Below are 24635 nucleotides of genomic sequence, written 5' to 3'. Positions count from 1 at the left end.
GGTCGAGTCCGAGTCATTACGGCGCGGCGGCGAGTGCGACGTTACGGCAACGGGGAAAATATTTCTCCGCGCGCGCGGAACGAATGCCAAACGCATATCCGAATCATAAATGCGGGGACACGCATTGTCGGTCCGCAATAGGTCACGCCACTGCATACAACCGCCGCTTTTAATCGTCCGCTTGGATTAGCCCCGTTATACGGATTCAACCGGGTTCCCGATGTGCACTCGCATCGCCAAATGCATTGACGCGTATTATCTCGAAAGACACAACCCGCTAAATTTATCGTTACAATATAGCATTAGAGCATTTAGTATGCAGCATTCGAGATTTACGAGATAATTCAAATATACACATATCAAATGCATCTTTTCAGCCGCAGATTTGTTGGTAAGTTTAAGTTTGACGTTTAAACGTAGAAAAAAAAAAACGTTATAATTTACAATATTGAAACAGACTCGCACACATAATCTTAAGTTTATCGTGAAATATATTAATTATTTTTAATCAAGTGTTCTACAACAACGTATATATATTCATATTTTTTAAAAATATTTAAATAAGATTAAAATTATGTTATAATAGAGAAAAAGAGTTCACTCTAATGGATAAAATAAACATATTAAATTGTACAAATAAAAAGTGTAAAACGACTGTTTGTTATAACTCAATTTTTCTGCGATATATTGTTTAATAAAAAAATTGACAATAAATTGAAACACATATATCTATAAACATAATTTTAATGAAACTTTTTATAAATTTTTGTAAGCAAATATTTGCTAATGAGAAATTCCAAGTTTACTTAATACAAAGCGCGAATGTGAATTTCTTGCAGAATATTTTGCCGACTGTATGATCATAGCGTGTACATTAAACTTAAATATTTCAAGTTTAATCACGCTCAAGCACATTCTAAATACTTAACTTTTAGGTACGTACTAATCTCGCAAAATATGCTACACCGCGCACAAACTTCGATTCCAAGTCGTGGCTCGAGCTTGCCGAAGTGGATTCTATTTACTCGGTGATCCTCGTGATCTACTTTTCAGTATTTCGTGCATTCGCTTTATACATATTCAAATATCCAAATAGAGTCTCTTTAGCGCCAGATCAACGGTCGCTATGCGTGCCGCTCTATCGAAGCGTTCAGGAAACTTCAAAGCGGTCGAGGCAATCGGTAAAACTGTCCAAAGAACCTCGAAAAGCAACAGACAAACAATGAGAGAATATTTCATCAGAGAAATTCTATTTTCAGCTATGCCATACTAACTGTTACATTGTTTCGTAGCGATCAATGAACAGAAAGGTAAAACAATGGCAATTAAAAAAGAGCCATATTTTATCGCACGAGTAGCTGCAGATAGTAATTCTTTCTGTTATAAAATAAATTAATCTTTATATGTCAAGTTAAGTTAGAAGTTTTTATATTCTTTTCGTGGAAAGACCAAAGAATAATGCTTTTAATATAACAAGTTAGAATGCTATTATGAAAATATTGTTTTTATACATATATTCGATAGTATAATATATTATATAAAGATATTTTCTCATATAATAATTATATATATATTGAAAACCGAAAAATTATACTAGATTTTATTTGTATATTTTTAATGCACATTTTATGCATTAAAGTATAAAATAGTGTTTAACATCGCTATTGGTCTGGCTTGAGTTTATTCTTAACAATTTCTGGTCAAAGAATGATAATTTATTCACTTTTCAATTAGCGAGGTGTGATTTTGAAACTGTTATTAATGATACATTTGACGATAAGTAGTTTTTTTAGTAGAGAGTTTATATGCGCAGTGCAAGAAGTGTGAATACAAAAGAGCTTGCAATTTTTTCAAATATACATCTCTTCCTCCATTATAAAATTTGACACATTTTATTTTTGTAAGAAAAGAAAATTATATGCGAGCGAATATATTATACATGTCAAAAAATTGTCTTAATATTTCCAGTAAAAATTCAACAAAATGTGGTATACCAGTTTTATTATAATATTTCTGTCAGAGTATACTCACCGAAAATTATTCGTGAAAGCAGTTTTTTCGAAACAAAATTTTGCTCTGAATTTTTACTAATATTTAATTATAAATTTATTACATGCTTAACTACGGAAGATTATACATATATATATATATATATATATATATATATATATATATATATATATATATATATAGTTTAATACTGACATTAAAAGAAAGCTATTTCATACATTTTTATATTTTTATTTCCATAACTATTTCATTATAGATTCGTTATATTTCAATACAAAATATCACATTGATATTAATAGTAAGCTGTATTATATATTTTTCTGTTTGTATAATATAAAATTAATTATTATTATGTCATTCCGAGTTTAATCTGCATCTAACTTTCAGTAAACAGAATATTATTCATTAAATTTTCTTTTTTTATAAAACATAAAATCCTAGGATATTTTAATGTATACTCGTTATATGCAGCAAAAATATAATTTTTAGTGAGCATTCCTAATGTGTAATTATTATATATAAATGGGTTATTAGAGGGAGGAAGAGAAAGAGAAAAAGAGAGAGAGAGAGAGAGAGAGAGAGAGAAAGAAAGAGAAGTTTTGTGTTAGAGACCTATTAAAAGCTATGACGTTGTGCCTTCATTTAGGATCGATATCGCGAGAAGTTTCAGCGACAAGGGAGAACAAAGCGTGTTGTAAGCTCCATGCAGTTCTCCTTTGATACGTTTTGCAACAATCACTCCTTTGCAAATAGAAACGTCGATTCGCCGGATGTTTATCGATCGCATATAGTGCGTAGAGCATAGGAACACGTTCGAGGACGCGGGCATGTTTAAAATCAGCCGTTCGAGAGAATCAGTTCGTTGTGCACTTCTGAAGACGTTATCTCGAAAGGCTTAAAAATATTGCTCGCGTCTGGCGGGCGTTATATGGCACGCGCCGATAAGATTCTCAAGCCTGGTGCACGCTCCATCGGCTTTTCGTCGAAGGAAAACAAACTGTCGCGAAAAGGGTCGACTCAAGCAAGACTGCTACCACTCAGTGACCGAAATGTGGTTTGCTCCTGTATATAATATTGATGCTATCTCCGAGAGTACACTCGATGTCAACAGGAAGATTCCCGTGTTCGTTTGTTACAGAGTTGTCTCCGTTCGAAAATTTTTCTACTTGTGTTCGATGCGTGGTGATACAGAATATTTTATATTATTCCGAATTATATAAAGATGTGAGAGCTTGCTCTTTAATGTACGTCAATAATTTGATATTATAACAAGCATATTATTTCTGGCGCAATTGTAAAAATAGTGTTATTATTATGTCACGAAATAGAAACGTTAAAAAAATTACCAATTAAAAATTATTAATATCGTTTCAACGCGCATTAAAAAAATATATATATTAAATACTTTATTGTAATTGTAATTTAACTTTGATTAATTGCGTTTTATAAAATAGTTTATTAAATGTGCTAATAAGTAGTGATGCTGTCGACAATTTTTCCACATCATCATATCTCGCGTATCATATCGATAATCGATGTATATAATTTACATGCAAAGTATGCATAATTTTTCCTACAAAGTATTTCGTGAAATTAAAAAAAAAAGAAGTATCGCTGCCTACGAGTATAGTGACGAAGCGAAAATTCTGCGAACGGCCAAAGTGCATGAGCGCTTCGCGTATTTCGCATGCTAATATGATTCCCGCCATCGAGAACCGCCGTCGCTGCAAATGCAAAACGTCACGCCGCATCCGTTTCGCCATACGGGGTTTTTGTGTGTAGACGCGATAAACAATAGATAAGGTATTCGATTGAGACGAAAGACGATGTATGATTATGGCAGATACGTGTCTTGCTTACGAATCGCTATCGCTGACTCACCGGGCTTCTGTCTGATAAGATAGAGAGCTTATCATTGATGATTGTGGCGCAAGACTAACCGCTCTCTTCGCTTTCGCTCCGTGTCGCTTTTCCGCGATTGTAGGAACGTTCCTCGGAAGTCTCGGAACACGCCATGCAATCTTCGATGCACTAGTTACTTCATGAAGCCGCTCATAATTTATTCCCTTCCGATTGGTTCGATCGAACGTGATAGTTCGCGAATACGAAGTCGGTCAAATGAAAGAACGTAATCACATTAAAGTATTTTGATGTGATTACGTTCGAATTTGCATCTTTTGCATACTTTAATTCTTTTTTTTTTATATTATCTTTGCATCTGTTGCATATTTTATTTATTTATTTTTTTTTTATACCATCTTCGCATTTATTGCATATTTTAATTTTTTGTTATAACATCTTTGCATTTATTGCATACGTCTCATTTTTTTTTCATGAGATGCAATCAATTGCAGATAATATTGTTTATGAGTATTTTTTTTATAAGAAGATGAACTCACACGACATAATTGGTATCGTTAGAAAGATAGATTCGTAACAACGATATTTCCTATAATTTACGATTATATAACAAACAATTCAGTTCGCGTGGGTATGAAAGATGATTCGTCTAATATTCAATAGCTACGGATCGTGATTAATGAATATAATAATCAACATAAATCAACATGAATAAGTAAGCTGAATGTGTGACAATGACACAATTTCATTACTACAATGTAATATTAAACTTGATTACAGAACTGCTATTTTTTCAAGTTCTCGATAATCTATACTTTATAAAAAATGTAACTTTGCTGATTAATGCATACACTCGAGTGCAAAAATAGAGGTATCGACGAATGAATCGAATGTATTGGATTGCACGAAGTAATGAATAACATAAAAAAAGTTTCCAATTAGATAACCAAAACTCAACAATACGTGTTACATTCATCATCTCGACAATAAAAAAATATGACGGCTCGAATTCCACTCGGTTTGAACAATGATTAAATCATTCGTCGAAAGAATGATGAATGACATAAAGTGTCAATCAAGACATAGAAAAATTAAAAACGATATAAACTAAACGCGTATTTTGTTGTAACAATAAAATTTTAAATTAGGATCAACATTAAAATTATCTGACTAAAAGTGAGTTTTGCTCTTTTTTAAAATTTTAAAAAGTGTTTGGTCCGTCTAATCAATAAGCTTAAAAATTACAAGTTTTTAAAATTTTTCTTTTTTGAAAAATAAAATAATTGCTAACATATTACTATAATATATGCGAAAGATAGAAAAAAGTATTTGATTTATTCTCATTATTCTTTTTTGTTATTATTCAGTGGCTAATAAAACGCTGACTTCTTCATATTCATATAAAATTTACTTTTGAACACGTTAATTGATAAGAAGGCGAGAGGACATAGATAAAACATGCGTGACTAATGTCAAGTTTAAGATAAACAAGATTGAAAGACAAGTTAAGAAGTTTAAAGGATGGACTAAGTGGACTGTAAGTAGGTCCAAACAGGCTGACAATGTATATATATACTGTGTAACGATGTTAACTCAGTTATTAACGCGCGATAATTGTTTCCACGAAGAAAACGGCAATTAATTTAACTGCTAGTCTCTCTCATATCCGTTAAGACGTGACATAATCGGATCGAAGCAATGTTGAGATAGAATGGAACTTGAAGGGAAGACAAGTCAGCTAGAGCTTGTTACTAGTTAGAGCCCGGAGCGAGCCACCGGTCTGTCAGCCAAAATAAACAGAATGTCACGGATATAAATAAAGCTTTCACTCTCGTCGCTCTTCTTTTTGTTGAGCTGTCGTGCTTGACAGGAGTCCCTTGATCGGCGTGCATCCCGTCGGAAACGCTGCTAAAATCGTTCATCCATTGCTACGTCATTGACGAGAGTAATTATAGGATAAGAAATGAGGTTCATTCTCTATTCAGTGTTTTCTTCAATTGTTAGATTGGCCGTAAATGCAGATGAATAGAAACCTTGACTATAAAATCTCAAATAAAGCTTTTATCTTATGCAACAATATTCTGTTCGAGTTTGCGTCAATTAAAAGGCAAAAAATTTTATCAAGTAAGAGACACTGTTTTTACGATGTTCGTTTATTAATTTATGTAAAAAATTCAGAGAATCAACCTGAATTATTCATACTAGATTAAATCTTTAAATATTTAAGCTTTGATTATCTATAATTTGAGACTAAATACAATTGAAAATTTATCAATACAAGGATAATTAAAAATAAGGAAGCAAAGCAAAGACACATTTACATATTGCGTACGCATAAATTAAATTTTATAAACGATGATTTTATAAATGATTAAGACATTTTTAATAATAGCTGTCATTCAATACGTTACATTTTTTCCGTGAAAAGATTCATAAATTCGTACTGATCAACAGAAATATTAAATAATCTAATCCTTTTAACAATAATACTCCAGCAATCAACGGTAAAGCAATTCGATTATATAGCGCTGTCTATGCATTTGTATACGTATAGAATATCATATCTCTGCATGTGCAAGAAAGTAAGTTTCATATTCGACTAATCTCGCGCTTTATGCATAAGCTTGGAGTTGCTTTATCCAAATTCGACCTACGTCAGATGCGGCGCGGCATTTACGAGATTCGTCTAACGACAAAAAGCAACTATAATACTTTGATACCGGATAAGCACTTTTTCTCTCTCTCTCTCTCTCTCTCTCTCTTTCTCTTCTTGTTTACTATTTTCCCGTTTTACTAGGATTTGCATGTAGCCACAACGGCACTATTCATGGTGGCCGCCGCGCGCACGTCCCGCATCCCATATGGAAAAATCCTTTCCCATATTGCACGTGCGCGCGGTTACGAATAGCCTGATCCCGATTTCGGTTACACCACGTCGTGTCTATTCATTTTTATATACAACGCAAATACTATGCACTCATACCCCGTTTGCTTTGCTTACGCTATAAATAAAATGAAATTTCGCCGTTTATCAGTAGTAATTGAGATAAGATACACGCTTATAAGAAACGACTATAATAATTTTATCTTTCTGAGTAATTATTTTGATAAGCAAATGTCTTTTGAAATATTTTTTAAATCTAGCCCGAAAAGTGCGAATAACAGCATTAATTTGTTGACTATTATTGTGATAGATAGTCACAATAAATTTTTCATTTTTATCTTTATTCTGTATTATTTTTAGGCGCCACAGTATTATGCAGTTGTATATTTTTTATTATCACATTTTTCTCTCTTTCTTTATTTAATATGCAGTTTTAATTCTTATAATCATTATACTTTTTTTTAAATTTTTTATTTATAGTGACAACACTACCATTATATTCTACAATTTGAAAATTTTTCATAAAAATGTAACTAATAATTTTGGATTTTTATAGTTAATTATAAATACATATATAAATTTATATTAACTTATAGCATCTAAGTATAACATATAAATTTATATTAAATTATAGTTTCTAAATTATTGAAATAAAAATTAGATTAATATGCAGTAAAACTATATCAAATATATTTTCTTCTAAAGCCAATTTTTTTGTACCTCATTGTTATCAGTTCAAATTTATAAATCACTTTTTTCAATAGAATTATATTATATATATTTTACTATAAATGATTTTTTCACTCAAAGAAGATGCAATCCTCTCTAATAAATTAATAGCAAATTGATATTGAATCGATAAATAAATAAAAGAGCCTATTTATTATACATTATTTTTTTTGGCAAAATTTTATATCGCGTTGCTTTTTGCTGTTATTCTATTTAACAAGAAATTATATCATTATTTTATATCATATTTTAGAGCTCTTCTTGAGTTATTGCAAAAAGGCACTTTAGTGATTGCTAAAAAGTTTCAAAAATTATTTACAAGCTTTTCTTTTACTTATTGATTTAGTTTTTTTCGCGCATTTATTTCTGCGATTCAGAATTATCTTCGCTAACTCGATTGAAAAATTAAAGTTAGTTCAACTGCGAAGCTGTCGCGATTGAATGGTTAACCAACGAAGTAACTTCTATTTAATGCTTAACTGCTGGTAAACAGGATCGAGCGTCGGTCCATGTAACGCGGTTACTTGATCTAGGATCTTGTTCGCGCAACTGCGCAAGCCCGACCGTAACAAACAAAGTGTCAGAATCAGGTTTCGGTTAGCGCGAGCTAAACGCGAGGTGTAAAGCCGCTTGAATCTTGGCGTGATTACAATTTGGCACGTCATTTGCACACAGTGCCGCTATACGACGCCCGAAACGGCCTTGCATCTCGATGTAAAAACCACCCCGCGCACGAGCATCCTCCTCCCGAAAGTTCTTATAGGAAATAAAAAAAGGGAAAAAAAGGAAAACGAGATGGGTAAAAACCCGAAGCGGGAGAGTGAGCGAACTAAAGAGAAAGAGAGAAGAAGAATGAAACAGAGAAACAGAGGAAAAGAGGGAGAGGAAAGAGAAACAGCGAGCGGTCCAGCCAAGCGCAGCACGTGACGGGTGTCGTTAATATTTCATTAGCATTCGTTTTGCGTCGTTCCACCGACGTGCCCGGTTTTATATACGTTCTACGTTACACCCCCGTCCAGCCGGTAGTTGGATTTTTATTGCTAACGCGGCGCAGTTATCCATAAAAAAATCGCGCGTTTTGCCGCGTCCGTTGACTCTCCTGCTGGTATTCGCGGTGCCATTTGATATGCTTTTCGATGTTTTCAAATTTTTACACAGTGTCTATCCGATCAGTATGTGGTGAAATTAGAGTATTTTAATGTAAAATTTGCTACAGAAATCATTTTGCATATTTTGAGAAAAATGATAATCTTCGTTCTATTTTTTTAATATTATTTTGATATTCTTAATAAACATTAATGGTAATGACATTAAATTATCATTTATTTTAAATGTCAGATTTAAATTTGTAGCATACAGAAAAATATCTGAGATGATTTCTACGACACAATTATGTTTGTTTTTTTTTAAAAAAAATTATTAATTTGCTTAGTAATTTTTATTCTGCATCAAAATAAAATCATTCTGTATATCATACAAATCTAGAATGGAATCTGGAATTTTACTGGTGTCTCTAATTTCCTATATATATTTGCAAACAATACAACACCGAATGAATAAATTTGTCGGTGAAAATATGAAAGGCATTTAAAAAAGGTAAGAGAAAATAAAAAGGAAGAGAACGCGCCACGCGAAAATCTGCGAGGGAATTGATTTTTACGTTGTTCTGGTATTATATGAATAGTGTTGATAAAATTTGTTCACTTCTGCCAATTCTCTGGCTGATCTTAACGTCCTATCATTTAGTACTTTGCAGCTCGATTATGTCTTCTTTGACTATGCAATCTTGACAAGCCCCTCTCAATTCGGCCAATTAATTAGCATTTAATGAACGTGCCTTGAGCTGCATTTTCCGTCGAGGTTGTGACGCGGAGAGAATTAAGTTTACTTTCGCGACCGGTATTATTGTCTTCTCTTTCGCTTGTTATACCGTCATGGCACTTTGCTCAGAATTCCTTTCTTAACTGTGCCAGAACTTGGAAATGATCGAGCAACCATTAAAAGAGACGGTATATTACTCGGCGTACCTTATTAAACTAGACATTTTATGAAAGGTTTCGTATTTCTTATTAAAAGTATTATTAAATGTATCCGAACGGAAGTTTGAGTTAGTGAGCTCCTAATAAAACTTGTGGATCTACTATTACGTCAATTTTTACGGCTCACTTTGTGAATATAGCAAAATTGTTTTGTGAACAGAACCATATTTTCTTAAGAAAATTTGATATCATTTTAATTGTTAGAGCAGAACGGATATTACTAGAGATAGTTGTTCCGCCAAAATGATTAAAATTTTCACTCACCGTTCCGATTCTCGCTGTCAGCTGGCTTCATCTGGATCGGATGGCGCATCTGGAAATAAAAAGAATCAACGATATAGTCTGCATCTCTGCACTGGCCTGACGTTATCATCGGCGCTTCGAAAGCGTCCGGGCGTAATAAAAGTGACATTTATTATTGATAAGATTGCCGATATTGCGTCGACGTTAGAGAGCGAGGTTCGGATGTAAAGTTCGTTTCGCGCTTTTTGAAAAATGCAAGAACGGGAAGCCGTTTTCCACGCGGCTTGCAGTTCGTTCTCGTACTTACATAGAGGCGATTGCGCCCGATTTTATTCTAAGGATTCTTTCCTATTTCACGCGCACGAGATCGAAAATCAAGTGCGATATAAAACCGGAATTTCCTATCTTACAGAATTCTTACAAATATGTATCTATATCGATGCAACGTGATGTTTCCGGATCTACATCATGATATGAGAAAAAGATTCATCTTTTCTTATGTCTGCTGAATGTTTTTAAACAGTATGAAATCGATATCCTCTTTACTTAAATATTTATGTAATATTTTTCTTATATATTGGGCAATTATCAGCATTTCACATACGCAGATACATTCTATTAGAGTTTACCTTATTAATTAAATAATGTTTTGTTGCGCATTTATGCATATATAAAGTTAATTTGGAAACATTAAAAAAATTTCTACTATTTATATAAACTAAAAAATATTTTTCATACTGTATATATATTTAATAAGAAAAAATTTATCTCAAATTCTAAAACTTCACTAATCAAAAGAGTAATTATAATTTTTTGATTTAACTTATATAAAATCATCTCATAGTGTGGAATATCCACTACAGCAATAAATGTATGTATCTCTCAGGGATATTTTTTATTCATGATTTCTAGTACTCCATTGATATAGAACACTTCAATATTTCAAGCAAAATCAATATCAAATAGACATTGCATTAACATAATTTTAATTTGACTCTCGAGTGAAAATATTGGACGTTGGAAATGAAAAGAGAATATACATATAGTGGAACTTGAAAAGCAATTATTAAAATATAATATACTAATACCTGCTTCTGGGATAGGGCAAGTATATATTATTATCGCGATAATAGAGTTCATTATAATGATATCGTGTTACATATATATATATATATATATATATCGAAAGGTCATTGAAACGCGCGATATCTCTTTGATAAACGATATTTATGAGTGGGATGCACGGGAAACGCATCTGGTAAAGTAGCTGCATTGTATGATCAACCGCTTGTGTGAATATGGAAATCATTTCGGTGTATCTACTCGTTCGAACACATGCGCAACGAGATTTTCTGCGCAATGAATCTATGACATCGGCCGCGAACAAACACACGCGATCTTCATGAAAAGATAAGAAGCGTATAGTTAGTATAGTGTATATACAAATACATAACATACGCGCTGCATATGCGATTACCTATCGTTCGTTGCAATAAAATCGATTTACGCCAAATTTAATTGTGCGAATTTCGCCGCGAGATAAAATTTATTGCAACTGATGTTTTAGCAATTATCCGAGTGAGATAGAGTAACACGCAACTTGCAAACAGTTTTCGAGTAAATAAATGTTATCGTAGATGTAGATGAACACGTGCGCGGGCTTTCATATTTTTTCAGTATACGTTTAAAATAGTCCTCTTACAGATTATTTCAATAGCGCTTATAGGGATTTTCCGATAAAAAATGCGGTCAGTTAAATTTTTTTTTTTTAATTGTGATTCGGTGTTAATAGTATGACAATAATCGATAAATCTTAAGTGCTTTGTTTTTAATATTTCATTATATGTATTGCATTCTATTAATGTCATATTTTTTAATATAAATACTCTCTCTCTCTCTCTCTTAAATGATTCAAATTTATTATTGTAATATTCTTTGCTATAAATTTCATTTTTATTTTCAAAGATATCACTTAATAATTTCAACTACGAAGACTCATAAAAAATTAGTGAGGTGATTATATTTTGCAAATAAAAATGGAATGATATCGTAAAGTTACGTCTTTATAACCAAGATGATGCATTTATTGCACCATAGAAAAATAAATGCACGCGGAGGAAAAAAGAAATAATGATAGAGAAAAGGGAAGGGATAACATTTATAGCTACGTTGTGATGGAGCCTCCCTGCCGAGGAAAATGATAGATCTGACATTTTCGTTTATTATGGTGATGGTTATTACGTGTCAGAGGAATAAGCCATCGGTTTTTATGACACTGGAGTTATATCGAACAGTCCATACTTTAGCGAATGATGTGCATCGAAGATCTGGGTCATTTTTAAATTTCTCCTTTTTAATTTAATTCCTATGCTCGTTAAATTTAACGCCATCAACAAATTCCGACAATGACGAGAAGATTCGATCAAAATATTTGAGAGACTTTCAGCGAGCTGCTAGTCATAACATAAATAATGAATCACACGGCATCTCTCGCGAAACGACTTAGAAGAAGTAAAAATTGTAGTAGGTCGACACATTAGTTGATTAAATATGAGTAATTACATCATCAAAACGTCTATGGATGAATAATGCTAAAATGTACGTATAAAAAAGTAATCAATGTAAAGAATGTTACGTTTTTCAGAAATATTAATAAAAAATAAATAGTGTGTGATTGTATATTTATTATAATGCAAATATTATTAGCCAACTTATTCTAATAAAAAAGCTAAAGAGGACAATGAGATATTCTTGAAATCGATGATTTATAGATTCAGCAATTTTACAATAAAGATCTACAGCACTAATCCGTATGTATTAAAGAATTGAAAGAATTTTAGTTCAAGATTTATAGAAGCGAAATTTTCTGAACTTAAAAATCTGTGCAAGAGTTTATGAAAAAAAAATTCATGTGGATTGGAATCAAGAAATATACAAAATCAAAGATAAAAAAGAATTTTATTTCAATTAAATTGTTGCTTTGTTAGAATATAAATTAAATAATGATATTTTTAAATACATTTTGTACATTTTATATTGATTATTATTTTTAAAACACATTAATTATATTATCTTTTATACTTATAGTTATTCTTAGATGTTATGATGATATGATCACTCATGTTTATTCGATTAACGATGGCGTGTCGATAGACTACAATCCTTGAATCTAATCCATCGATGGCGTTTATAGTCATTTCTAGCAGGGAAAAGATAAGATTTCCTTTCAAAAGCATCATATTCGATAGCAATTCCAGCGGTCATTTGCTATTCATTCTCCGAAACTAGGTTCCTCGCAGTTGTGCCCCTGGTTCTACCTTGCAACCGTCTGCGACAGGAAGGATCATCCCGAGATTCAAATTCGATATCCATATCGACCGGTAGGATCGATACCAAGCTAGGTATAATCGGACCACCAGCCACGATTGCGATCGAAGATTATACGCATCGACTAACGACCCATACACCACAACGGTGATGCAATCTGGATGCGCCAGATTCACTGCATAAGTCACAGTAAGTCTGTATACTTTCCCGATACGAGAGAGATATATCGCATTACAGAATTGTGCAATAGCTTCGATACTTTGAGAGTATTCCATATTCATTGAAAATGCTTTTTACTTTTGATAACTGACAAGATATTAAAATAATAACATTTATATGCATGATTTAAACAATTATACACACATGTGTACATGTGTGTACAAGAGATTAAGTGTGTAATACAAGAGATTAATTCTTTTTCTTTTTTGAAATATATAATTTATATAAATAATTCGTTTGTTCTATGATGTAAAACAGTTATTGGACTCTTTATGTTATTTTACTTTATTTCAAGTAATATGAAATCAAGTTGACGATTAACATGGAAAGAAATAGAGAGAGAGAGAGAGAGAAGATAACTTATGAAATATAAAAATAAAACTAATGTATTACAATACATATTTTTTATTAGATAAATTAGCTAAAATATATAAAAATATAAAATATTTCTAGTTTTTTCCTTTTCTTTTAATATAACTTAACATAACTATATAAATTTAAAATAATTTCTCCAAATAAATGTATATATGTTTTTATCAAGCGACTTATATAAGATAAATTAATATAAAATATTTCACTGCTGTATCTGTTATTATTAATATAATTTTCATAATAATTTTCATATTACTCCGAATTCCATCATTTAAAATAAAAAAAAAAAAATAATAATTTAATACTCACCTTGTTACGACGCGTAACGGCGGAATTGTAGTACGCAAGGTTGATCTGTAAAATACAAATATATCGAAGTCATATATATAAAGCAGTGTCCAAAGCAATAAATATTTAAAAAATATAATTATTATACGCAAATAAATTTCTTATCTGTTATTTTCATTAAACAGATATTTAATAATTAATAAAAAAGTACATGATCGCCGGAAAATATTTTTTTATACTAATTTTTATAAAATATGAGAAATAAAGATTCAATTTTTATTAAATTATCTAAGTAATCATAAATCTTTTAAACAATGTTGAAATATATATATATATATATATATATATATATATATATATATTTCAATATTTATATAAAATATTAATTATAAATATTTTATTAAATATTTTTAAAATATTTTAAAATTAAATGTAGAAAATATTGTATATGTATTTTATACAATAATGTAAAACATTATTATTGCGGAGATACACAACAATTAATTGTATAAGGCTAAAATATAATAAATTATATAAATTACAAATTGCTCACTACTTAATTGCTCTATCATTGTCTCTGACATCGTTAAACTTTCTTTTTCTCTTTTATTTATTTTGTTTATCTATACTGCTTCTTCATGACACTTATACGATTAATTATGATCGCGCACGCACTAATTATTATAATACAATAATCACACAGTACTTTTACATGGCACTTATGATGTTAATTGCACGCGACATGCACTTTATTATATTGTGACGGAAAAACAATGCGAAAACTACGCGTTGCATGAAACTACAATCCTCTGGGTACTTGAAAATTGCACAAACAGATTCACACGCCACTCGCTGCAACAATGCCACCTCTATTGTTAACAAATAATATACATTTGCATTTTAAAATACTTTTATTCTATCTAAAAATTAAATAAAATATAAATAAAATCAAAATAAATATCTCTGCTGCATGTAATATCCAAAAATATGTAATTATTTTTCCGGCTGTTCGCATGATAGATTTCATCGAATAAATATTGCAAAATATGTACAATATCATACAAATAAATTTGTGAAATGGCTGATAAAAAATCAAATTAGGTGATAAATAATTATGTTTAATAATTAAACGCGTCGCGATATTATTTGAGCAGAATCAATCCATCTACAAGATGTACTCACTTTATTAATGGCTAAAAAACACGAAAATAATATTTTTTCCCTGATATCACACGATATTATGCGAGTTAAGATGCAATAAATTACCAGGAAATATATAACATTGCAAGCATACATAGTACAGTCATAGCATAAATGCCATGAAATATACGTATTATTCATAAACAATAAAATATATATATATATATATATATATATATATATATATATATATAATGCCTTTTTCATTACTTTGGAATTTAATAGCTTATAAATCATTACAAAAATATGTGACAATCTTACATGTCACTTAATACAGAAATAAATCATCTACAAAAATTGATAACCGATAATTAGAATAATCACAGAGAGGGATCACGTTTCGAAAAGTAATATAATAATATACCGAGCGGCTCGTCTATTCGCTCGAGTCTCGCGAATGACAATATGATGATCCTTGTGTAAAAACAGCGTATTACTCGCCACAAGAGACAAATGATACCAACAGATTATTTATTGTTACTATGAAATATTTATATAACATAGTATAAAAAAAATGTACATATACGATATATTCTGTTTCTTGAATTTTGAATTAATTATTAATGTACAGCTTTTCGTTTTAATCATTTGATCTTGAGATCCACTGTGTATCACTGCGCACTCTTAATTCAAAAATTATTAGCAAATTACATTCAAATCTATGAAAAATTCAAAGCACGAGAAAATAACAGCACAAAGTGCTTCGCTTCCATGTTATTTTTCAAAATACAATAAGTATCAAGAAACGCAATCATTCTCTACGATCAGTAATGATAACGTTCGCGATTGTTAATATCTGTTTGATTAATTAATTCTCGCAACAAATAATTTATAAGTGCACCGCGGTGATGATAATTTATCCAAATTAGTATTTCGCGTAATTATTTGTTCGAAATAAGAATAAAAACAAGATATGAAATAAAAATCATAAATGTTTTGTAGTTTTATTCCGATATTTAGAGTGATAATTACTTCTTTAATGTTTTGAATATATTTCACATTTTGAAGTTTTTATCGATTTAAATGTAATTTACTGATGATTTTCAAATTGAAAGCAATGTATTACAAGATCGAACAATTAAAGTAACAAACAGCATATCAATATGTATTCAACTGTCAGTCGTATATTAATCAATTATACATAATTGATTTTCAATTTAATATATTAATTGATCGTTTATTAATAATAGATTCAAAATTCAAGAAACAGTATATTCTCTGTATACATTTATTTTATACTTCGTGTTTAATACTTCGTAATGATAACAAATAAATTGTAGCTCGTGTTGTTGTCCCTTGCGGCGTAAAGCATACTGTTGTGTACAAGGTCACTTGTCATTCGCGTAGCAAGATTCGAGCGAGCAGGCAGCAGCGCGAGTCGCTCCGTTATATTACTTTTCTAAACTCCATTATTTCCCATCATTATTCCAATTAATTATTATTGATTCGCATAACTGATTAATTCGTGATGATACGCGATAATTTACTATTTCACTTATGTAATAAAAAATATAATTTATATATATATATATATATATATATATATATATATAACTATTTATTATGAAATATAGTATTTATATTATAGTACTTATATACAATACTTGCAATATTACTTTTTATTATATATGTCCTGACTTATTGCGTCTAAACTAAATTCACGTAATATAGCATCGTATTTTGTAAAGCTGTAAAGCTATCATTTTCGTGTTTTTCAGTTATTAACAAAACATATAGTATATCGATTCTCAGTTAAACAATGTCACAACGCATTTAATTAATAAAAAAGAAATCTCCAATTACTAATCTTATATTATAAAATATATCAATCAGATATTACTTAAATTTGACTTTGTACCTTGTTGGCAAAACATATATTTTGCAAAATTTATTTTACAGACCAAAATTTGTCATGCGAACAATAGAAAAACTTAACTATATTTTCAAATATTTTACTCCAGTAATTATTTTATCTTTAATTCTAATTATTTATTCAATTATATTATCACGTAAGATAATAAATTTTTTCTACGATATTCGTACACAATATTCGTTAGCAATATTTGCTAGCAATAAAGGGTAGCATTGCCGCGAAGAATGGCGTATAAAATTGACCGTGTAAATGTTTACAGCCAAATGAACCGTGTAGTTTTTACATTTGTTCTCCTGGCATAATATAATCAAGTGCGTGTCACATACACACACACACACACGCACGTGGGATTAACATCAAGAGTGCCGCGCAATTGTCATATTGTACTAATTAGTATTCGTATGATCATAATTAATTATGTAAGTATCGCGTGAGTGCCATAAAGAAGCAGCAAAAGATAAACAAGAGAAAAAGAAGAAACCCCGATAAAATATCAGACCATGAAGTGAACAATCTATAACGTATTTAACCTATTTGTTAATCTTTTGGAAAATGTTGGTATATCTCTGCAATAGTATAATTTATTTTCTATTATTGTATAATTTATATAAAATATTCTACATTTTATTTTAAAATATTAAAAATATTTAATATAATATTCATAATAATTAAATTTGTTATATAAATATACTTACTATATTTCAACATTATTAAAAATTTTAATTATTTAGATAATTTAAGAATTAAACCTCTAGTTTTCATAAATATTTTATAAAAATTAAGATAAAAAAAATTTTATTTCAGGATATATGTAATTTTTTATTTAGATATCTGTAAAAAATAATGAAAAATTCAATTGCATGCAATAATTATTTTTTGGAATATTAATTATATCGGACACTGCTTTAAATATATAGTTTGAATATATTTGATATTTCGCACAATTTGTGTACTACAACTTCCTTCATTTGTGTGTCGTGCGGAGAGGGAGGAGTATTAAATGTTAAATTATTTTTTATTATTGTATAATTTCGAAATAATATGGAGTTTGTGAAAATTATATTAATAATAATAAATGTAGCAATAAAATATTCTATTTTATATTATTTTGTTTGGTATAGATAAATTCATTAATACTTTCTTAAAACTAATATTATTATATTAAAAAAAAGAAGATTTATATTCATTCAAAAAAAAAAAGAAAATTTATATTCATAGAACGTTATGTATTATTACAGTTTCATGAATTTTGTGGATCAATTACTTCGAAATTGATGGACTAATAATAAGACAGATTCGTGTATGCAAATTTAATTTTGAAATACATACTCGTCTAATCATCTGTTTTTTGAAGAGTTTATGAAGAGACACATATATAAATATATCATAAAAGGGAGGAATTTGCTTATTATTAGTAAGTAGCTTTCTCTGTCAATAATCCTGTAACGTCACATATGCATAAAATGTCCTTTAGAAAAGTTTTTTAAAAACATATACAGCAGATTTTTTATTTTTATAATTATTCACAAATTGTACAATGTAACAATCCACATGACAAACACATTATATAATTTACTCAAAATATGTTGTTATAAAATTTCTCATTAATTCAAGGCGTGATCTGGCAACATGAATTAAATGATTCAATAGATCAAGGATATTTTACACGCTCGTAAATATAGAGCGCTGGATCGCACGACTATGTTGCTTGGAGAGATGCCTACTAGACGGTCTCTTAAGTCAACTAGCGGAACGCTTGCACCAAAAACTAGTCACATAATTATCGTCTACAAACTATCTTTGAATCTTCGTGAACGCTTTAACCTGACAAATAAATGGATAATATTTATTATAAAAAGAGCTAAGTGTCAATTTTCTTTAAATTATTCACATTTTAGAAATCCATACGTTTTTAAAATATAATATTTACATAGGTAAATTTATAAACTATTCATCTCTTTTAGCATTAGAAAATAATGAAAAAATGATTGATTGATGCATTATTAATTATCTTTAGACAAATGTTTCAAAAATTTGTTTGTGGATATCTTTTTAATGATAAATTTTCTAATCAATTCGCAGACAAGCAAAAGTTTTTAGCGAAAATTCTTAGCAAATAATCAAGGCATCAATAACTTTTGAATTATAAACTTGATTGAAAAAGAATGACTTTTCATAAATTAAACTTTGTAGCGCATGTGTCAAAAGTTTAATAAAATGACATTTTTTAAATATCTGATAGAGAATTTACCTTATATAATTTCAATTTGAGATTAATTACAAAAATATACGATAAAGGAAAATTGGAAATTTTCAAAAAATAATGATTTTCCTCTACATTTTCGATAAAGACAAATCGACTTGAAAATCCAATTGTGAATAAATAAAAAAATTTATTAAAATCGCATCTGATGGTTTTGAAATATTCTATTTAAATATATTTGTAAGCTTCTATTGTTATATAATATATAGATAAGTCTTTAGACGATATGTATATGACAGAGACATGTCTTTTTAAAATTCTGTCAAACTGTTAAATAAGATAAAAATGCACCATATAAAGCCTAAATTCACGTTTTAAGATTATATAATATTAGATAAATATATAGACTAATATTTAGACTATTATATTTAGATAATATAAGTACAGTTAACATCGATAAAAAATTATATACATATTTCGATCAAGTATGAAGCGGCTTACTTGTGAGCTGTAAAAATACAAAGAAAGAAATGGTTTGTGATGTTGGGACAATTGAAAAATATAGCGTAAAAAGAATTTTGCCTGAGAATAAGGAGATACATCTCATTCGGAATTGCACGATATCTCGTGGCAAGAGAATTCAGAATATTCTATTTGTGAATCTCCTCGATACTTCGAACGCGAAAGAATCTCTCGTATCGCACTATAAGAGCCAGCATGAAATTCATATCTATGCTAAGCGCGTGGCGTGTTTGAGTTTAGTGCTTTCTGCGCATCGTACCTTTATATTGCGGCCGATTCGGTAATTTTGTGCACAGCAATCCCGCTTAAAGTCGACGGATGGTTCGACTCCCAGGCGAGAAATAAAATAAAGACTTCGTCTTCTCGGCAGGATTTTTACAGAGTAATTCGGTAAGTGCGAGTTTCCGTAACACGAAAACGTTGGGAAGAAATCTGGAAAAGCGCGGAACGATACCGCGATATCTGGCGAAGAGAAATTAAATGAGATCCCTCGGGTCTAAATGTTCCCCCCAGCATTTTCTTGGAATAATAAAATATCTAGAATAGGTGAAGCGTAATCGGCTTTCGGCCTTCTAAATGTGCAATCTCCTCCTGACGGGCTGCAATTCTCGATTTTTTTTAATCTAGGCTCTTCCCAAGAAATAAAGTTCCGCGCAGTTTTCACGCAAAAGAAGGAGCCGATAGCTAGTTGAAGTTACACTCGTGAATTCTTCCTGGCGTTCATCCCCATTTGGAAAAAAAGTGCAAGTTTCTTTCCCGAAAATTTTTTTTTCTAAGTCGGGGACCTTTTATCTTCATATGTTTTAATCCTTCTATATCAATAAGAATTTTTGAAATATTCTTAGCAAATGATATAAAATTGCTTTATATCATAACCAAACTTGCATGTCAAATTAAATTGAATTGCTATAAATTGATTTCAAAAATATCTACTTTTTTTATAAAAGATAACTATTATATACATATATAAGAAAATATCGAAAAACTTTATTATTTATTTAATAATGTATTGATATCTAGATCTCTTTTGATCAACAGTAATTTAAAAAAATAAATTTTGTTTTATACTAGATGTAACATAAAACAATTTATTCCGCTGTTATATCGTTCTTTTTGAAAGATTGAATTTCTTAAATTATATTACAATTACGAAATAGATTTGACCCATGTGCTCCTTTTTTTTCAAGTGAAGGGGAGGAACTCGATTTAAAGTTACATTGCTGCTTACGTATTCTCGTGTCCCGCTCATTTCCAGGATATGCTAAAGCTCCTTTATCCTCCTTAGGTCGCGGTCGCGTCCGGACTGCAAAAGTAGCATTTTCGCTTTCCTGTCAGTGTGGTACCGTGCATCGCGCGACGCTTACTGACTCCGATTTTGTGACTTTTAATCTCGAGACCATTGTCGTGGAAGATAGTTTTTATAACCATCGTGTGCGAGAATGGAAATGATGGATGATGGTCCTGATTTCTGTGTTTTCAAGTTTTCAACAAATTTTTTTTTTTAATGTTATACCATTCCCTTTTACGCGTCGTCACGCTTTAAAAAGAATGCTCTTTCTGTTCCTTTTCTTTCTTTTTAGCGTCTTTACCTTGGCTGGCGTAAAATCTACCACCATTTTGATATCGATTTCTTTCTTGTACTTTAATCGTCGACGAAACTACAAAAGTGGCAGTTCCCCAGTTTCGCCGCTTGCTGACTCGAACTTTTGCGACTTTTAATCTCCACGGCTTGTTTTTAGTACGAGGGTGGAAATAGCTTTCATGATATTTGTACGGACAGCGAGTTCTTCTGATATTTGCTGAAATATTTAAAATTATTCTAAAAGTAGATTGATAGCATCAAGAGTCGTATAAACGATTTTCTAGCAATTTTTTATAATTTCTTTGTATTTTTAATTTTTCTTTGTATTTTTAATTTTTAAATTTTATCAAAAAATATAATACAATTTTTGTTAAACTTTTTTTTTTTTTAGATTAAGTTTTATAATATTTATTTTTACATATTATTGTGTATATATTATGTATTTTATAAATTTTAAATTATTATATTTTTTATATTATTGTTAAATATTATAAAAAATCGTGATTTAAAAAATGAAACAATTAAATATTTACAAGAATGATTCTTTTTACATAAGTGTTAATTAATTTACTTTTTGTGAATCTTTATCATTTTGAACGCAATTTGTATGCACTTATAAGCACGTTGTAGCGTAGAATAAAATTATTTCTAAAAATTTTATATTATCTAAAATTATTTGTTTTGAGAAAATTATTAATTGATACAAATATTTTATTGAATCTGAAGTATATGGGATGCGCGCACAGGTGCGGTTTTATGTTTCATATTTATTTATAGCTTCTGTCTGTGCTCTATATAAAATAAATCGAGTATTGTTTCAACAATGTAGCGAACCATTCATCGTTTGCAGAACTTTTAACACATACATATCAATTCTCTAAAAAAAAATAATTAAAAATAATTTATGAATAATATATATACTTTTATATACGTTATAATTATATATTTGCTTGATATGACTAAGTATAAGGTAGTATATAAGATTTTAAAAATTTCACAAGAGATGCTTTAATAATTGGGAAATGAATAAAAAAAAATATATATATATATAAAATATATATATAATTATTTGTTTTATTAACAGTTTTTTGAAAAAAAGATGCACATGTACTTGCACATGTGTTTGCTGTATTTTTCAGAAAATTTCTTTTCATATCAAACTCGAATATGTTATTTATTTTGTTTTATACAAATATTCTTTTAATATTTGATAGATTGCAAATAATAATATGAGGATTCAAAGGGATACGATAAATTCATATTTTTTTTATCTACTTAACGCAGTGAAGAGTCACATATGTAAAATACTTATTGCAAAATATAAAATTGTCAGTTGGAATACTATCGGCAATAGCGGCGCAACCCGATCGCCAAGAAAAATTCGCTTTTGTTCATCCCTGCCCGCATATTTCTCACTAGTTCTCTCGACCGTGCGGTATAAATTCAATATCCACACGGTAAAAGCCGATCGGCCGGGGTGCGCTTTGACATTCGAGGGGTTGCCTCGAAAGTGACAAGGGCGCGTAGGCGGGATGGTTTGGATGCGCGGCGTAGGGGTAGCGGGTATTAAAATCGACGTATTCGACTCAAGGGCTCGGCCGTCGTATCGCCAGTTATAAATTCGTTTCACGTACCGCCACGTCGGGCAGCGTCGACAGAATGAAAAAAGGGCGCGACGAGGGGCTGGCGGGGAAAGAGTGGCTGGTCTGGAGAGCTGCTGTTTTTTTTATTTTTTATTTTTTTTTTCCCCGGCGGATGGCGGACGCGCGAGCGCGAGCACGCACGGTGGAGGGGGCCTCGTGAAAAATCTGCATGAATTTTAGCGAGGACGGAGCGAGAAGAGAAAAAATGCGGCCGCCACGTGCACCCGCGCGAACCGACGCTTGGCGAAAAGGATGGGTGCCGCGACACGACGAAACCGATGTTCTCAATGAAGGGAAACATGAAATACGAGAGCGCCGGTGGCGTGGCAGCTTGGAATGAGAAAAGATCAATTTCTGGTCGATTTTGCGCGATGGGAGCAAACATGCTTATCAAATTCATGGCCGCGTTTGGTAATTCTGTCTTTCAAGGCCGGTTTCATCAATGTCATTTCATGAACGTTTATCTTCAACCACAGTTCATTCAATTCTTTGCATTTTTGCGGTTCTATCTATAGAAAGAGATACATATAGAAAATTAACTTTCAAGATAACCAAAATATGTAATAATTGATACAATTGTCTTGCAAAAAAAACTGAGTTAATTTTTAATATAGTTATATATAAGTTCTTTTATCATAAGCAAATATATTTTATCATCGATAATATGTGTTAATAAGCAATGTAATGAATGAAAAAGATAAATAATATATGAAGGCGTATATAAAGCTTGATATTTTCAAATAAAAACAATAAATTTTAGATTAATTCTATTTGAAAACAAATATATATTTCAACTATATGTTTTTCAGATATGTTTAATAATTTAACCTCATCGCAACAAAATTATATGATAATCATTTATATAAAACTGTTTCACAAAAATAATTAATTTCTCTTAAATTAATCTCACAATATATAGTATATAGTTGTAACAAACGTTCTCAATGACTTGAAATAGAAAGAATCAATTTTATTGATTTAAATGTTTCGTGAAGTGATCGTATCTGTTAAATTAATAAACTTTTATAATTTTAACGTTATTAAAACGCATTTTATGGTAAAGTTAATTCTAAATTTTTTTCAAGAGCTGAGTTCTTATTGCGTATTGGAATGCTGCGTATGATAAAACATTAATTTTTTTGTAACAAGTAAGAGATTATTTTTTGACCGACGATGAGCGTGTTGACAGAATGAAACCGATGTTCTCAATGAAGGGAGGAATGAAATACGAGAAAATCGGCGAAGCGTCATACCGGAATAAAAAAGAATAAAATGTTGGTGGACGCTATAATAGCAGCAAACATGCCCATCAAATTTATGAGTAATGGTTGTTTGGTAATGTAACCTGCCTTGCCAGAGAAATGTAGATAAACATCAATATAGATTATAGATCATCAATTTAGACATTTTACGAAAAGTGGACTTTTTAACTTTTTGCAGCATTGTGTGTTTATATGTTATATGAAATAAATTCTCCGTTAACAAATAACAGAAACGATTTTCAGCCAAAATGCACGATAAATCATATATAGCGCACGAATTATTGCGAAACATAAATATGCATTTGCGAAGTAAATTTATTTAAATATTTGCTAAATGAAATTTGGCATAAACAGTTATTTAAATATCTACTGAATAATC

At 30.3% G+C, this 24635-nt stretch overlaps 1 protein-coding gene across 22 annotated transcripts in view; it reads right to left on the bottom strand.

Annotated features, from left to right (window-relative positions):
• Positions 1-24635, bottom strand: part of LOC126858910 (CUGBP Elav-like family member 2) — a 507709-nt gene that overhangs the window by 53255 nt on the left and 429819 nt on the right. For 20 of the 22 annotated variants that reach the window (XM_050609620.1, XM_050609624.1, XM_050609617.1 and 17 more), the window contains 2 exons: positions 13993-14037; positions 9787-9835 (listed from right to left, as the gene is read on the bottom strand). In XM_050609620.1, the coding sequence (XP_050465577.1) occupies positions 9787-9835; positions 13993-14037 (94 nt within the window). The remainder of the gene's footprint in view (positions 1-9786; positions 9836-13992; positions 14038-24635) is intronic. The other 2 variants (XM_050609616.1, XM_050609630.1) reach the window with 1 other exon arrangement.

This window comes from Cataglyphis hispanica, chromosome 2 (assembly GCF_021464435.1).
Source record: "Cataglyphis hispanica isolate Lineage 1 chromosome 2, ULB_Chis1_1.0, whole genome shotgun sequence".
NCBI lineage: Eukaryota > Metazoa > Arthropoda > Insecta > Hymenoptera > Formicidae > Cataglyphis > Cataglyphis hispanica.
Note: the sequence above shows the minus strand (reverse complement) of the source record. Positions and strands in the feature narration are given on the sequence as shown.